This window comes from Parus major, chromosome 23 (genome assembly GCF_001522545.3).
Source record: "Parus major isolate Abel chromosome 23, Parus_major1.1, whole genome shotgun sequence".
NCBI classification, from domain to species: Eukaryota; Metazoa; Chordata; class Aves; order Passeriformes; family Paridae; genus Parus; species Parus major.
Genome location: NC_031791.1, coordinates 2,863,821 through 2,879,735, shown reverse-complemented (window position 1 = coordinate 2,879,735; position 15,915 = coordinate 2,863,821). Strand labels below are relative to the sequence as shown.

At 60.1% G+C, this 15,915-nt stretch overlaps 3 protein-coding genes across 7 annotated transcripts; 1 reads left to right on the top strand and 2 right to left on the bottom strand.

The window, feature by feature from the left end:
- The first annotated feature begins 257 nt into the window (after positions 1-257).
- On the top strand, positions 258-1,268 carry SMIM12 (small integral membrane protein 12). Its single transcript, XM_015649032.3, has one exon. It carries the CDS (start codon positions 406-408, stop codon positions 682-684), a length of 279 nt encoding a protein of 92 aa, XP_015504518.1. The 5' UTR covers positions 258-405; the 3' UTR covers positions 685-1,268.
- A 5,295-nt stretch (positions 1,269-6,563) lies between these two features.
- GJA4 (gap junction protein alpha 4) lies at positions 6,564-9,671 on the bottom strand. 3 transcript variants are annotated; one of them, XM_015648988.3, is made up of 2 exons: positions 9,587-9,671; positions 6,564-8,762 (listed from the first exon to the last, which is right to left on the bottom strand). In XM_015648988.3, the coding sequence occupies exon 2, from the start codon at positions 8,740-8,742 to the stop codon at positions 7,711-7,713; it is 1,032 nt and encodes a 343-aa protein (XP_015504474.1). In that variant the 5' UTR covers positions 8,743-8,762; positions 9,587-9,671; the 3' UTR covers positions 6,564-7,710. The 3 variants fall into 3 exon arrangements, with proteins under 3 accessions (XP_015504474.1, XP_033375507.1, XP_033375506.1); XM_033519616.1 differs by lacking the exon at positions 9,587-9,671 and adding an exon at positions 9,334-9,357; XM_033519615.1 differs by lacking the exon at positions 9,587-9,671 and adding an exon at positions 9,140-9,244.
- Positions 9,672-10,364: 693 nt separating this feature from the next.
- On the bottom strand, positions 10,365-15,287 carry GJB3 (gap junction protein beta 3). Of its 3 annotated transcripts, XM_015649027.3 has the most exons (4): positions 14,538-15,277; positions 13,241-13,369; positions 11,667-12,454; positions 10,365-11,382 (listed from the first exon to the last, which is right to left on the bottom strand). In XM_015649027.3, the coding sequence occupies exons 3-4, from the start codon at positions 12,422-12,424 to the stop codon at positions 11,367-11,369; spliced, it is 774 nt and encodes a 257-aa protein (XP_015504513.1). In that variant the 5' UTR covers positions 12,425-12,454; positions 13,241-13,369; positions 14,538-15,277; the 3' UTR covers positions 10,365-11,366. The 3 variants fall into 3 exon arrangements, with proteins under 3 accessions (XP_015504513.1, XP_015504511.1, XP_015504512.1); XM_015649025.3 differs by having other exon boundaries at positions 10,365-12,454; positions 14,538-15,287; XM_015649026.3 differs by lacking the exon at positions 14,538-15,277 and adding an exon at positions 13,852-14,499 and having other exon boundaries at positions 10,365-12,454.
- Between the last annotated feature and the right edge of the window lie 628 nt (positions 15,288-15,915).

Here is a 15,915-nt window from a genome sequence, read left to right as displayed (position 1 = left end):
CATCGTGCCCCCTCCATGTTCCCCCCCGTGTGCCCCATGACTCCGCTCGCGTCCCCCCATGTCCCCCATGACTCCTCTCAGTTTCGCCCCCCGTGTCCCTCCAGTGTCCCCTATGATTCCCCCCCGTGTTCCCCCAGTGTTCCCCCAGTGTTCCCCCCGTGTCGCCAGCCGTTGTCGCTCCTCCCGCGTTGCGGTTCCCGCGCTGTCCGCCAGGAGGCAGCACCGCCCCGCCGAGTCCTCACGGCCATGACCGGAACGGGCGGGGCTGGGCCCGGGTGAGCGGGGCCGGGGCCGGGGCCGGGGACGGGCGGGGGTCCCGGCGCGGCCCAGGCGGGTCCCCATTCCCTGAGGACAGCGCCGAGGCCCCGGTGCGAACGGTGACCGCCGCGTCCCGCCCCGGGAGGCATGTGGTCCGTGCTGTGGGCGGCCGTGCGCTCCAAGGCCCCGTACGTCACCTTCCCGGTGGCCTTCGTGGTGGGGCTGGTGGGCTCCCAGCTGGAGTGGTTCCTGCGCGGAGACCCCCCGCCCACCGCCCAGGAGGAGAAGAGCATCTCGGAGCAGCGGGAGGACCGCAAGCTGCAGGAGATCGTGGGCGAGGACCTGACCAAGGTGGTGAGCTTGAAGGACAAGCTGGAGTTCGCCCCTCGGGCCGTGCTCAACAGGAACCGCCCCGAAAAGAGTTAATAACGGGTGGTTTGGACAAAGGCGGTGCCCTGGAGCGGCTGCTGGGGACTACCCTGGCACATGTACTGCTTCCACCAGCCTCCCTCCTGTACCTGCTGCTCCTCACCCTCACGGGCACTCTGAGAGTCAGGTTTGCCCAGCCCATGGATTTGCTGAAGGTACCCAGAGCTGGCAGAGTGGGCCAGGAACCGTGCATGGAGGCGGAGCGAGTCTGAAACTCCTCAGCTCACACCAGGCCTGGCTCCTGAACCACAAAATACTCTCAGCCTGGTTCCATCTGTGTCTCCTCAGGTTTGATTTCTTCCAAGCTGTGAAGGTAGAAGAATGGGTTGGGTTCAGGCTGACCACCAGTGAAAGGAAGAACTGCTGCCCTGCTTCCAGATCCCCTGTGGCTCTTGATGAACCCCATTACGCCAGCAGTCATGGGGCTCTCTGGGGACCCCCTCCCTCCATCATCCCTCCCAGGAATGGTGACAGGGGCGATGAAAGTCTTGGTTCTCCATTGTCATGCTCTGAGCATGGATGATGTGTTGGGAATGAAGGGATCTCTGCCCTCTGCACAATAAACTTCTGTCAATCCTTGGGCCTCCGTGTCTTCTGCATCAGCACAGCCCGAGCCCTGTTTCTGAGCATGTCTCTGCTCCCTCCGTGTTCAAGAAACAACTGCTGCAGTGGGACAAATACCATTGCTATCCCTGGCTGGGCACTGGCCTCCAGGCCTGGCAGCAGGGTGGTGGGCAGGAAGGAGGAGGAGGCACCAAATTCCCAGCCCATGATGTGGCGGTACCTCCCTCCCAGCTCCCCCAGCTGTGTCATCTGCTTCCCTTTGACCTCTTTATCTTGAGGAGAAGGGCTGTGACGACATGTGGGATCCTAGTGCTCGCGGGTCCCACTGGGGTGCTGAGCAGGGAGAGGCTGGCAGCAGGCTCTGGGGGCCGGTGGCCAGTGTCCCCTCTAGACTCGGGCATCGCTGGCACGGCAGGGACAAACCCCAGCCAGAGCTGCCTGAGCAGGGCCAGGGCTGGGGTTATCGCTGCCTCCCCGCTTGTTTTTTCCCGTGGTGCCCTGGCTCTGCCCTGGCCCGGCCTTCCCCTCTTGGGGACGATAAATCTGCCGTGCCTGGTGGAAGGGCTGAGGTCAGGAGCCAGTCAGCGTTCACACTGTGCTGTCCTGCGCCCCAGCCAGGGCCATTCCTGACCTGCTGACAGCTTTACTGCCGTGCTCCTGGCTCTGTTTGCCTCCTGAGCTGCTGTCTTGGGCTGTACTGCTGCTGTCAGTTGTGCTCATGGCCCAGCACCGCTGGCACTCTGACCTTTGCTGTGAGGGCAGCTGAGCCTCGGGAAGAAGGTGCAGGCCCTGCACTGGGGCTCACAGCGCCCACCACGTTGTCCCCCTGGCAGGCTGGCACTGTCCCTTGAAGTAGCCCTTTCCCCTTTGTCTCCTGGTTTCCCAGACAGGCTGTGGGGTGATGGCTGTTCCCTATTGTCTGCTGTGATGGGAATGGTCCTGTTCCTTCTCCCAGCTGGGACCAGCTCGGAAACTGTCTCTGAAATGCCTTTGTTCACCCCGCGACGAAGCGGCTCCCCCGGCTGTTTACAGCCCATTGATCCCCTCATTCCCAGGGCCAGCCGGCCACAATCGGGCTTTGGCGGGGGGGGGGGCTCGCTGCCCCATTTCCTGCCCCGGGCCCATGCCCATGCAGTGTCGCTCGGGGAGGCTGCTCTAGCACAGGAGTGATGCCTTGGGGAAGGACAGACAGATGATGACAGCTTGGGCATTAATGGCACCTGACTGGAAGCCCCTGCCCTGCTCCTATCCCCTGCCTGCGGTACTTCCAGCTGTTTTCCCTGTGTCCGGGGACTCCCGTCCGTCCGCCGGCATTGCTGCAGGTCTGTGGATTCCCGCAGACGCTGGGACAGGGGTGAAGCCGCTTCCCAGACCTGTCGCCTTTCTCCTAAGCCTTCATTGCTATAAACCCACCCTTCCTCCCATTGAATCCCAACAATGTGCCGCTTGGGAAGTGCCGGCGGGACGGCGGGACAAGAATAGGAACGGGCAGCTCTCAGGGCTAGGGCGAGCAGCCACGGCGGCTCACGAAGAGGGAGAGGAAGCTATGCTGAATAAACCATTATGGTAAAACCCTGCCCTCCCGAGGCTGCACTCGACCACTCACGTGCAAATGCTCACTCTGGTCCAGGGCATTTGTGATCCAGCTGTTCCCAGCATGGCACAGTTGGGCGCTGTTGTGGAAGCCCTGCCTGCAGTGAACCTGTCCGTGGGCAAGGAGTACCATGCCTGGTCCAGAGGCCGGTGTTGAGTGTGAGAGCATCCTCCAAGGCTTGTCCTGCTTCAGGGATGTCCCTGCATCTGGGGCTGGCTGTGACTGCACAGTGCCATAGATCGGGGGTTGAATCCAGCAGCCATGAGTACTCCTGGTCCCAGCCCAGCCTATGGTGGCCGTGCCCCAGGCTCATGGGGGGTCAGGCTGACTGCAGTGCTCTTGGCATGGTCTTGAGGGCAGCTTCCTTTGGACCCTCTGTCCTACCTTGCTTTGTTCCTTGGATCCGTTGTGAACAGCTCATGAGAGGAGCAGGTGGTGGTTTCCACAGGCAGGATGCCAGGAGCGAGCTGTGCCCCAGCTCACTGGGGTGGCTGAGGGGAGCGGGACAGCTGCTGTGTGGGGGACAGTGAGATCCTCCTGGCCATCCGGCACACCTGGATGGCTGCTGTGGATGTCCGGTTAGATCAGAGCAGGGATGCTCCAGCTGTACAGGGCTGGGGATGAGGTGACCCTGTGCTGGCACGGGGATGGGCCAAGGCCATCTGGGCCCTTCCTGCAAGGCCTGGAGTGATGATGCTTTTGGAGGAGAGGAACAGGGTGGGAGCTGGTGGGGGGAGCAGGGACCTGCAGGGACACACTCTGGTGTCCTGTCCTGGTGCGGTTCAGTGACCCCAGGACACCCTGGACCTACCCACAGTGAGGTGACCCCGGGACACCCGGACCTTCCCACAGCACGGTGTCCCCACAGCCCTGGGACACGGCGGGGGCTCACCTCGGCTGCACTGGAGAACAAATGGAACATCCCCTCAGTGTGTCCCCTACAGCCCCTAGAGAAATCTGCTCCTTCCCGGCTGAGGCTTTTCCCAGGCTCTGGTTTTGCCCTTTTCCTGAGAGAAGCCAAGTTCTCCCAGCCTCCACGTCTCTCTTCCTGCTATGGCTCTCTCCATGCTGTGCCTGATGGCTCCTTCTGTGGCCAGCAAAAGCCCTGAAGTGCTGTGGGAGAGGAGCAACTCTGCTCTACACCAAGTCACATCCCTCAAGCCGTAGCTGGGGACAGCTGCAGTGGAACATGTTCCCTTCCCATTCAGCACTGGCTCTTCCTGCAGGTACAGCTCAGGGTTGATTCCCTGTCTCCACTGTGGAACCACTGTGGGTCCTTGTTTGTAGGCCACATGGATTTCCCATGCCACAAAAAGCCCTTGGCTCTGCAGACAGAAGCCTCTGTTTGCCTGGTGTTGCATCAGGATGATCCTCTGAGCTGCTGGGCAGGGTTAGGACCCATGCCAGGGTGGGCACAGGGTGCTGGGCACTGCAGTCCTGGTGCCTCCACATAAGGAAATGGCCGGGGGTGAATGACAATGTCAGGATGCAGCTATTGAGTGCGTTTCCTCCCTCCTGCAGTTCTCACACAGGGCCGCATTGTCTGCCATGCCTGTGCATTGAGGGACCCTAGTGGAGGGCTAAATATAACCCTGGGGAGGAAAGGAGCTCTGTGGGGTTCACTTTTCCTTGGCTGTGCACCATTGTCAGTGGCTGGAAAGGGCAGGATTATTCCTGGTTTGGGGTTGCCCGAATGGTGGACGCTGTAAGCCCAGAGTGCTGGGGTCAGGGCTCTGTGCCTGGCCCAGGAGGATGCTCCTGGCTGCTTCCACTTCCCCTGAGGACACACCTGGGCATTGACAGGGCCCTGTGGGCAAGTGTGGCCATGCTGTGGCCCTGCCTGGCACCCTCCTTCCCAGCTCTCTGCCCTTCTTCCCCCTCAGCTGTGATTCTGCTCCCACCTTGCCTCTTACTGAGTGGGTCAGATTTAGACACTTGCTGTTTGCTGTATGCTGGGAAAACTTAAAAATAAACTTCTTGGTGCTTGGCCAGCACTTCATGCAGAGCTTTTCAGGCAGGACAGTCCTCTATCCCAGGCCATGGCAGAATGGAGCAGGGTGCCTGGCATGGGCTGGTCCTATCTGGGAGGAAGGCAGAAACATCCTTGCAGAGGAGCCCCAGGGCTCCTGGGGACTGTGACTGGTGTTAGACCAACACCCCCAGCAGGGATTGGGGTTCTGAGGAGTGTGTGGTCCCTCCAGGACTGGCATAGCTGCCTCAGAATCTTCCCTAACTCTGGGGGTGCCCCTGGGAGCTCCTCACTGCAGCCCCCAGACTGCCTGTGCCAACATGGGGCTCAGCATCATCATCTAGGGCTAGGTGTTGGGGGAGAGAGTGCCGTTCCCACAAGGGACCGGAGAGACTTGTTTATTCAAGAGGGAACGTGGAGGTGTGAGAAAGGCCCACCCAGCCACTGTCTGTCCCTGGGCTGTGCCAAAAGGCTCCACCAGGCCACCCTGGACTCTTATCAGCTCCAAGCTTTTATTTGCCTAAGGGCTGCCCGCCCACCTTCTGGGGGGCTGCTGCCAACCCCAGCCCTGCTGCCCCCTCCCCAGCCTGGCCCTCAGGTGAGCCCCTTGCTGTTGTTGTTGGCAGCATGTCCCGGCGGCGTGGGGTCACTGCAGCTGCCCTGAGCCACTCTGTCACAACATGGGAACAATAGTGGGACATGGAGCTGTATTTGTGCAGCGCCTGGACACTGGATCCAGGCAAAGGGGGGGTGGTCTTGGCTGTCTTGTTTTCCACCTTGCAGGGCCACTTGGAAAAGCGTTATGCTCCCCCAGTGCCAACAAAAATAGGAGTCCAGTAGAGGGGAGGTGACCCGGGGACACCGTGGTGGGTAAACATGGCACGGTTTCTCTGTTCCCTTTCACTCGGGGATTTCCTCCTGGCCCAGCACACTGGGCTGCTCTCCCCAGAGCTGCAGGGCTCTGCTGATACCTGGGGAGCACTGGGATGTAGCCCCTCATTGCACTGGGGTGGCCTGGGAGGTCCCAATTGGGCAATGGTGGGAGCAGGGTCCTTCCACAGCAGATCTACCCCAGCACCCTCCAGGAGGGTACAGGGAAGAGCTGGGAGCTGGTGGTGTTCCCAGATCCCCACCCCAGGGGGTTTCACCCCCTTGCCCCCAGCAGGGAGGAAACCAAGGGTGGGCCCAGCCACCAGCCCAAGGACAGTGCAGCTGGGTGCCTCCCTCTTCATTTCCTCCAGTGGCTGATGGCAGCGGTACTGCCCCGTATCACCCATATTTCATTTTCTCCAGGGTATTTTTAGCCTGTCCCACCCTCACTGGAGAGGCCCTCGACAGAGAGCAGGCTCTGCTCTAGCCTGGTTTGGCTGGGGAACTTAACAAGAGCCCCAGCCACATTGTGTGCCTTTATCTGTGGCTCATTTCCACCTATTATGCAGCCATGAGCAGCTCCATGGCTTCTGCTGGGTTTATCTGCAGTGGAGGGAGCACGGCTGAGCTCAGCTTTGGGCCACCATGAACTTGGGATGTGACAGTTCTGTCAAAACCCTGAGGACAGGAGGCCACAGTAGGGAGGGTTGTGCTTTCACTGGGTGAGTGGCACCTGCAGCACAAATGGGTGTCCACTTTCCCCTTCACCCCACACCCACCATTCCCACACAACAGCATTTCCCCCTCCCTCAGCCCCAAACCCTCTCTTGCCCTCCCAGAGGCAGCTGGAGGCTGCAGGAAGCACAGTCATAGCACCTGTACCTTTTCTCATTCATCCAACTTTATTCAACAAGATGCAACATGGAGTCTGCCAGAGGAAGGGAAACAGTACTGAGGGCAGTGCCCACACCTCACACTCACACCTGGGTCACATAGGACCTGCAGCCCCTTGGTCACAGGAGAATAATCAGCTCTCACAGCATCAGTGGGCTGGGGAAGTCAGGCTGACAGCTCCTGTGACAAGTTGGTTCTTCCACGCCCCCCACCCAAAGCAGGAGATGACTAGTGCAAAGTTATAAAAAAACACAAAACCCCCCAAACTATCAGGTGCTGGGCTGATTCCTCCCTAAACCCCACAGGGCTCCAAGGCACATGGCCAGGCTGGACATGACTCCCCAAAGTCCCTGCAAACTGCACCTTTAAGGCAGAAACTCCATGCTCAGAGCAGCAGGTTAAAAATAACTTAAAGGCACACATCCCATGGGAAAGAGCCCAGGGCTGGGAGGGGAGGAACTCACACTCCTGGGTCACCCACAGTGACCCTGCAGCCATTGGGATCTGCTGGTCACAACAGAGCTGGCTTGACCCCTCTGTGTCCCATGGGGAGGGGTCAGCTTCTGCAGCAAACCCTGGGCAGGTGCCAGGGCCACTGGAATGGGATGGGGCTGGTGGCCAGGATCGGTCAGTGCTGGCCCAGCCCAGCTTTTCCCGGCAGTCCCCGGCTCAGCCTGCTCTGTGTGGAGGCTGGAGATGAGCAGCTTCCCACAGCTGCGCTCCTGGCTCTCATGCCAGCAGAGGCTCTGGGGTCCGGCTGAACTGCTGCTCCCAGTGGTCAGCAGCCTCCAGCCACGGCCTCGGGGACAGCCTGTTCCACGGCATGGCTCCAGGGCTTTCTCCCTTTCCCACGGCAAGCCACACAGGACATGGTGTCCCGGGGAACTATGTGCAGTTTCCTTCCTTGCAGGGTCTGTGGGGAAAACTAGTGAGAGCTGAAGCTGCGCTCCACAGCCGTGCTCCTGAGCATCCCATCCCATCCCATCCCAGGGCAGGCAGGTCTTTGGAGCCTCCAGAGAGGAATGTGTAGGGCACAGCACCAGGCAGGAGTCAGCTGCCAGCCCACAGCCAGCACCTTTGCAGGCACAGGGGACCGAGGAATGTCCCCCTGCCAGCCGGGGCCAGCCCGGCACTACACATACTGCTTTTTGGAGGCTGAGCTCCCGGGCCGGCTGCCCAGCTTCTCCTCCGGGGCTGAGGCTTCAGCAGGCTGGGGTGTGTATGGGTCCGACAGTGGTCTGGTGCTGCTGCCCAGTGCCAGGTTCTCCTCGTTGCGGTAGTTGGCCCAGTTCTGCTCGCTGGACAGCTTGTTGTAGGTCTGGTACGAGGGCGCGTGGCTCTCGGCCATGGGCAGGAAGGGATAGTGCTTGGGTGCGTAGGGACTTGAGACCATGTCATCCACAAAGGTGTCCTGGCTTGGTCCAGCTGGCCCTGACACCTTCTTGATGTTGCTAAGCAGGTTCTTGCAGCAGAGGTGGAAGAGCTCCAGGAGGTTCAGGATTAAGGAGATCAGGCCCATCACGAGCATGAAGATGATGAAGATGCTCTTCTCGGTGGGGCGGGAGATGAAGCAGTCCACTTGATGGGGGCAGGGGTCCCTCTTGCACACGTAGCGGGGCACCATGGAGAAGCCATACAGATACCACTGGCCCACGAGGAAAGCAGCCTCAAAGATGCTCTTGCAGATGATGCTGGTGATGTACGTCCACATCAACGCCCCTCGGATCTTGAGCCGTCCACTCTCTGACATGCAGATCTTCGACATCTTCTTCTCCAGGGTTGCCAGGGCCTGCTCGATCTTTGGGTCCTTGCTGTGGATAGCTCGAAGCTCGCTCTCCTGCTTCTTCAGCTTCTCCTCCTTTCGAGAGAGATAGACAACGTGGCCCAGGTAAATCAGGGTGGGGGTGCTGACAAAGAGGAACTGGAGCACCCAGTAGCGGATGTGGGAGATGGGGAAAGCTTTGTCATAGCAGACATTGGTGCAGCCTGGCTGCTTGGTGTTACACACGAAATCCGACTGCTCGTCCCCCCACACAGACTCCCCGGCCAAGCCCAGGATGAGGATGCGGAAAATGAAGAGCACAGTGAGCCAGATCTTCCCAATCACGGTCGAATGCTCCTGGACTTGGTCCAGCAGTTTCTGCAGGAATTCCCAGTCACCCATCTTCTAGGAACCCTTTGCCTCTGCCAGCAGGGAGAAGAGAGCAGCCATGTTAGTTTCCAGTTTCCATGCTGGGGAGCACAGGGCAGATGTGACGACCTAAACCTCTTGCTTTTTCAGGATATAGCTGCTCTGCAGAGTGCCCCAGCAAACCCTTGGAGGAAAATCCCACTTCTGAGGGAGGGAGGGTTCCAGGCAGAGTTTAGGAGCCCCAGAGGCCTCCTCCTACACAGGAACAGGGGCCTGGGAGAGACAGGGATTCTCTCCTTGCACCCACAGCTCATGGCCGTCCTGGCCACTCTGGGGACAGCCTGCAGCCAGGAGCTCTTTTGGGACTGCCCAGGGAGCTCAGGGCACCTGGAAAGGAGGCACCGTGGGGGCTCACAAATTTGCTGCTAACCTGGCTTTCCCAAAAGACAGAGAGCAGGATAGTCAGAGGAGAAGCACAACCCCTTGCGCTGCCATACCGATGCCTATTCAGGGCTCACCCCAAACTGAACGGACAGCCCCCCACCAGCTCCCTTGCTGCAGGGCGATGGACTCCTAGCCCCAGCCCCTTCCCCTCGCCAGGGGATCCCTGGCACCGCTCCCCACCCTGCTGCCACTCCCGGGATCCTGGGGAGCCAAGCCCTCACCCCGCGGGCGTTCAGCCCGCCTTTGAGGGAGGGACAGGGTGGCCGCAGCCCCGGCTCCTCATTAACCACTGCTAATTAAGCACAAGAAGTGCCGGCTGTGCAGTTAAAGGAACACCCGGCAGTGGCGGGGCGGCGGGGTGCCCCATATCCAGTACGGTGTCCCCGTGCCCCGGTGTCGCGGTGCCCCGGCGGTCCCGGGTGCCCGCACTCACCTCCGCCACGCCGGGCACGTCCCGCCGGGTTCGGGCCGCGCTGAGAGTGAGGGGTCGCACCGGGTGGCTCTGGTTATTCAGGGCCCGGAGAAACGGGAGGAGGAGCGTGGGCAGGAAACCGGGGGCCGGGGCTTAGTACCCGGCCGGGCCGAGCCGCAGGTGTGCGGGGTCCGCCCCCTCCCGCGGTCCCCGGACGAGGGGGCGGCCCCGGCGGGCGGGGCGGGTGTAGCCTGACCCGTCGGGGCCGAAGCTGGGGGGGGACGATGGAAAGCCCGGGTGTTTCCGCACTCTCGTCTCCAGCTGCGGCTCCGCCACAAGGCAAACCCGCTGAGCCAGAGACCCCGGGATGCTTCGTCCCCTGACCGAAATCCTGGGGATGTTTAAACCCCTGCCCGGCGGGGTGTCCCCGGGATCCTTCGTCCTTTGCCCGGCGGGGCGTCCCGGGGACGCTCCGTTCCCTGCCCGGTGTCCAGGCGATGTTCCGTTTTCCCCCGCCCCGGCCGGACCACGGCTGAGGCGCTCGGGGTTTGCCCCCGAGGGTCCATGCGGCGCGGCGGGCGCTGGGTGGTGCTGGAGCCCCACCGGAGCCCGGCTGCGATCCCGCGTCCCTCCAGTTCTCGGGATGAACCCCACTGGAGCCCGGCCGGGAACTCCCCAGCAGGTTCCAGACGGAGCTTTGCTGTCGGGGGGCCTCAGCACACCCCGACACGCTCGTGGGGCTGTGAAAGGCAGGCGGGCTGAGTGGAGCTGGGAATAGCAAAGCCTCCACTACTGCTGCTTAAGGAGAAATTAAATGGAGATTATTTTTATTTATTGTAATATTTCTCAAGGTTTAGTAAATAATTGATGCTCATCCCTTCTTGATTTCCTTGGGGGCCAGTGTGAGGTTCTCCTGAATTAAAGTTTAATGATGCATGACAAGCTGTGAGAGGTGGAACGGGCGGACGTGAACTTGGCTGTGGGCTCGACCAATGCTCAGCTCGGGCAGATAAGGAGGACCTGGCTGAGGGCTCCTGAAGAACCTCTGCAAATCCATGTCTTCTCCCCTCACCAGTCCCCTGATTTCCAACGTACAGAGCAGATCTTGGGGTCTCCAAACATGACATTTGGATCCTTTTGGATCTGTAGCTTGTGCCATGTGTGATGTGCATCTGAGGTGAGAGGACACACAGAGGCACCAAGGGAAGCAGCAGAGCCAGCAAGGGCATTTGGGCAGGACATGGCTTGGTGCTTGTGTGAGCCAAGGGGGAGAAGTTGCCCCACTCCAGTAATGGCAAACTGGGCCAGCAGAATGGTTGCCAACAGACTGGAGCCCTGGTTCTCTGTCATTACTTTGGGTGCACAAAGAGAGCTCTGGCCAAGGAGCTCAGAATTCCTTTGGTTTCTTGGTACAAAAGAAAACAGTGCTTCGGTCTGTGCATGTGTGAGGCACAGTGAGCTGGGAGAACTGGCACACACTGGGTGGCACCAGCCCTGGCTGGGCACCAGCTGGGTGCACTCACACCCAGCATGGGAGTGGCAGAGCTGCAAGACCCAAGAGAGGACACGGAGGATCTGTGTGCTGCTGTGATGTCCATGCTTGTGGCGCCGCTACCTGCAGATCTCCAGGGCTGCCCTTGCCTTACCTGTGTCTGCTCAGACACCCGTGGCTCTCTCTCCAAGGACATTACTTTGTTTGGTTTAGTCATTTTTCACAGGGGTCGACTCTTGAGAGTTCGGGGCTTTGGCAGGCTGGAAAAGCCAAGTTGAGGGGAATATGAACTGGCTGGGATGGGTGAGCTCACGGCTCTTCTCCTCTGTGGGAAGAACAGACACCCTCAGGCACGGCCATAGGCAGCCAGCACCCACCTGCCACCAAGCATGTCCACACCACTGAGACACCCAGGGATGTGCCCATGGTCCCAAGCAGGAGAGCTCCCATGGACATGTCCCCCTTCCCTTACAGCCACGAAGGTCCTGGCTGAAGAATCTGGTGGTGGCATCATTGGTGGTGCCAACCATCCCTGGCACATACCAGGACATTTCTTTCCCCACCACCCTTCCCAGCACCCCTCAGACAGCGGTCAGGGCTGCCACACACCTAGGCTGGGACTTGTTGTCCTTCTCCTCTGACTTGACGTGGCAGTGGTAGGTGGAGGCCTTGCTGTAGCTGATGGAGTGCTTGGTGGATTTCCTCCACTTCCTTGCCCTCTGGACGACTCGCTTGAAGATGAGGTAGAAGATCTCACAGACAGTGAGGACAATGCAGATGGAGGAGGCTCCGACCATAAAATAGGTGAAAACCCTTTTCTCGGTTGGCCGAGCGATGTAGCAGTCCACGGTATTGGGACAGGGATCCACATTGGAGCACTTGACCAGTCGTGGCAAATCAAAGCTGTCCCACATCTTGTGGAGGAGGTAGAGGAACAGGATCTCTACAACAAGCTTAAAGAAGAGGCTGAACAGGTAGGTCCACCACAGCCCGCCGTGCTTCTTGCCCGTGTTGCTGTAGAGCTTGGGGCAATTCTCTCCATTCTTCTCCCGGTTCTTCCTCTCGCGGTCCTCCCGGTAGGCCACATGCATGATGACCAGGAGGGAAGGACAAGTGACAAAGATGAGTTGCAGGGCCCAGAGGCGGATGTGGGAGATGGGGAAGAAATGGTCGTAACACACGTTGGTGCAGCCCGGCTGCCGTGTGTTGCAATCAAAGTCCTTCTGCTCGTCGCCCCAGACCTTCTCGGCTGCCACCACATAAACCAGGACACGGAAGACAAAGACCACGGAGAGCCAGATGCGGCTGAAGGCTGTGGAGTACTTGTTGACCCCGCTGAGCAGTGCCTGCAGCGTTTTCCAATCCATGGCAGCCAAGGGAGACCAGAGTCACCCGACCTGGAGAGGCAGAAGGAGTGGTGGGTGAGGAGCAATGGGAGACACCGCTGGGGCCGCACATCTCTCACTGCACTAAATCTCATTGACCTCTGAACCCTCTCCCCCACCACCTTACACACATCTAGGATGGCGGCTCTTCACCCTTGCAGACAGTAAAGCTGATCCTCACACACTGCTGGTGACAGAGGTGACTCCATCTCTCTGCATATCTTTCTGATGCAGCCTTTGCTGTAAGGGATGAGCCACCCCAGCAAGTCCTTGCCACCAACTCCATGCCTGATTGTGTGTGCTGGTGCAACCTGGCAGCATGATCTGCTGGAGCAGGCCAGGATCAACAGCCAAAAGGGAAATGGCTGCTCCTGCAGCACTGGGGTGCTAGGACATGCCAGGAACCTGTTTTCTGTCTCACAGGTGCTACCTGAGGCAGCCAAACACAGGTGACAGTGGGACTGCAGAAAGTGAGAGTCCGTGTGTGTCACAGTCTGTGTGTGTCACCAGCATGCCACCCTGGCCAGTGGTCTGCTCCTGCTCTGGCAGCAATGCTGGAGGTTCTGATGGCCAAACCGGCTCTGCAGCTCCGCCTGGGCTGCCCTGTGTGAGGAGGGTGACACGCTAAGCCTGACCCAGGGCTTTACTGCACCTGGATTTATAAACCCAGGTAGTTTTTACAGCCTCTGGGCTGTGAAGATGTCTGCCCTGACAAAGGGATTCACAGAACGCTGGGTCACTCCCACTTTTAAGGAATTGCTGCTGTCTGTTGCCCACCCAGTGCCTTCTGAGACGTACCTGGAGGAGTTCCTTGCCTGCTCACCGGGGGCTGTGGCGTGGGAAGTGTCCAGCACAGGGCATAGCCAGGATGCAATGGCAAACTGATGATCAGGGTCCTCTCATCCAGTGCACTGCAGCGTCCCAGGGCTGTGGGGACAGAATAGAGCCTGGAACAGTGGCTGGAGCCCATGGAGCAGTCTGGGAGTCTGTCCTTGTCCAGGACCAGCCCAGAGCAAGCCCCGAACCTGTGGCTGTGCTCCCACACTTCTGGCCCAGGGATGCACCGGGAAGTGTGGCTGAGCTGAGTAGCCCCAGGCTGGGATCCTTGGCAGTGGGTGCTGAGTGCCAGGGCTGTGCCTCTGCCCGTGCCCACACACCTTCACTCACCACCCCACCTGAAACCAGATCTTCCTCCCTGGCAAACCCTTGGCTGGGAGTCTGGTGTGGGGAACAATCACTGCATTCCCACCCAACCCATGGGAGAGGGGAGCTGCTGTTTTGCCCCCAAAAGCTGGTGCTGATGGAAACTGGAGCCTCTGCATACCCCCAGAGCTTGTGCCCCCTGCCAGCATGCCAATTCACATGTGACCCCAAGAGATCAACCTGGCACCCCCCTGCCCATAACCCACCTGCCCAGCACCTGTGTGCCCAGTTCAGCCCAGTGCTGGCTCCAGTCATGGACCCGCAGTGGAGTAGCAAGGGGACGTGATCTCCGCGCCAAGCTCTGTGCCAGTCCCCGTGGCAGGGGGCGTGTGCAGCACCGTGTGAGCTCCACAGGCCCCCCAGTGCTGGATGGCAGCCGAGCAGAGCAGTGCTCAGGTGTGCTCAGCTGTGCCGACAGTGCTGGTCTGCCTCCTGCAGAGCCCGGCACCGTTGCCAGCCCCTGGGATGCCTACCCGCTGTGTCATGGCCGGGTCCTGCCCTGTGTGGGCGCAGGGCGTTGGAGCCGACAGCGCCCAGCTCCCACCTGGAGTGCAAACTCAGCGGAACCACTTTTCTTCGGGGGTCTCTGCCTCTTTTGGGAGTGGGACAGAGGTGCAAGGCCTGGGGTGGTCGTTGGTGCTCCTCGGGCTGGCACACCATGCCATCCCCCTGCATCACCCCATGGGATGGGGACCCCGGCATGGCCTGTGGGGTCCTGATGTAGCACTGGGTGATTCTGGGATCCCCATCTCTGACCCCACAGTCACAGCAGCCCCAGGTCCCACCTACACCTTGTTAAACTTTAACACAGCTCCCACCTGCACCCCGTTACACTGCGGGGCTGTTTTCCCTCAACCCCAGCAGCCCCAGGGTACCCTGTGCCCGGGAGTACCTGTCCAGGTGGAAAAGCCAGAGGAAGGTGTCCGGATCTGGGCGCCTCTCGGAGCGAGGAAGCTCCTTCCCAGCCGCAGCCCTCCTGCACACGCAGAGTTTGTCTGAGCATGTGAGGGGAGGGGAAGGGTGGTTGGTTTGGTTCCCAGTAACTGGGTGAGTCTGGCAAACAGCTCCCGGAGAGGTTCTTGCTGCGCACATGCACACACACGCTCAGATTGAACAACAAAAGGCAGGTCAAATCCTGCAGGGAGATCAGCAAAGACGGATTCTTCCACAGGAAACACCAGCAGCTCCTTCCAGGTGATGTCCCATCCCCTGCAGGGATGGTCTGGGCACTGCAGACTCAGCAGCAAGACCAGAGACCTCGCACGGTCCCCCACCTGTGGGCAGCAACCATTGCTGCGAGTCCCAGGTTACGCAATTGTAACCCACTTTTTAAATGATTTTGCCTTAGTAATAGTTTTGCAACAGCTCATCGGTATCTCCAGCCTACAGGAAGTTGAAGGCACCGCCCTGGCGGGGCCAGTGTGGCCAGATGGGACCTTTCCCATAGAGCAGGGTGGCAGCAGGGACCCCGTGCAGCCGGACCCTGCGCTGCTGCTGCCTCACTGCCAGGGACCTAGGAGGTGTCCCTAAGGGGGTGTTCCTCTCCCCAAGGCACTGGTGGCTCCCAGGAGGCTGAGTCAGCCCCATCACGCCGTATCAACCCCGAGAAATGCCTGTGTCGACGTAGCCGGGCAGGAATGTGCTTCCCTTCATTCACTTGGTTTCTAGAGTGCCCCGAGGCTTCCTTGGAATCCTCCGGCACACCCTGGGGACGATCAGCAGTGCTGGAGACTCACAGGGCACCTCGGCACCTCGCCAGGGCCACCCCTCCCGTGGAGACACGTCTGAAGAGCCCCGGGGTTGGTGCCCGGAGAGATTTGCTCTCTGCTCTCCTGGCAGACGAAGAGCCGCTTGCCTGGAAGCTTTTGGTCTCCAGGAGGTCAAATAAAGCCAGTGAGGGTTTGCCAGGCTGGGGACACACAGGAATGGGAACCCGGGAGACTCAAAGCAAACCCTGGTGGGAGCCTGGGATGGGGTGAGCCTGGAGAAGGGGACAAACACAGGCACTGCAAACCCAGACGAGAGCCAAGCAGGGGCTCCGGAGCCTTCCTTCACCCCGGAACTGCCCGGATCAGGAATTTGAGCTATGTTGTTGCAGAGAGCTGGTGTGGCAGGAGCTCAGCAGGAATCTGGGGGCTGTGGCCTGTGAGGTGAAAAACCCTGGAGAGATCCCTCTGTCGGGAGGCTCTGGCAGCTCTGATTCCTTGCAGAGGCAGCTGCTCCCTGCCCCACAGCCAAACCCTGTAAGGGTCAGGTGAAGAGCGGGGCCA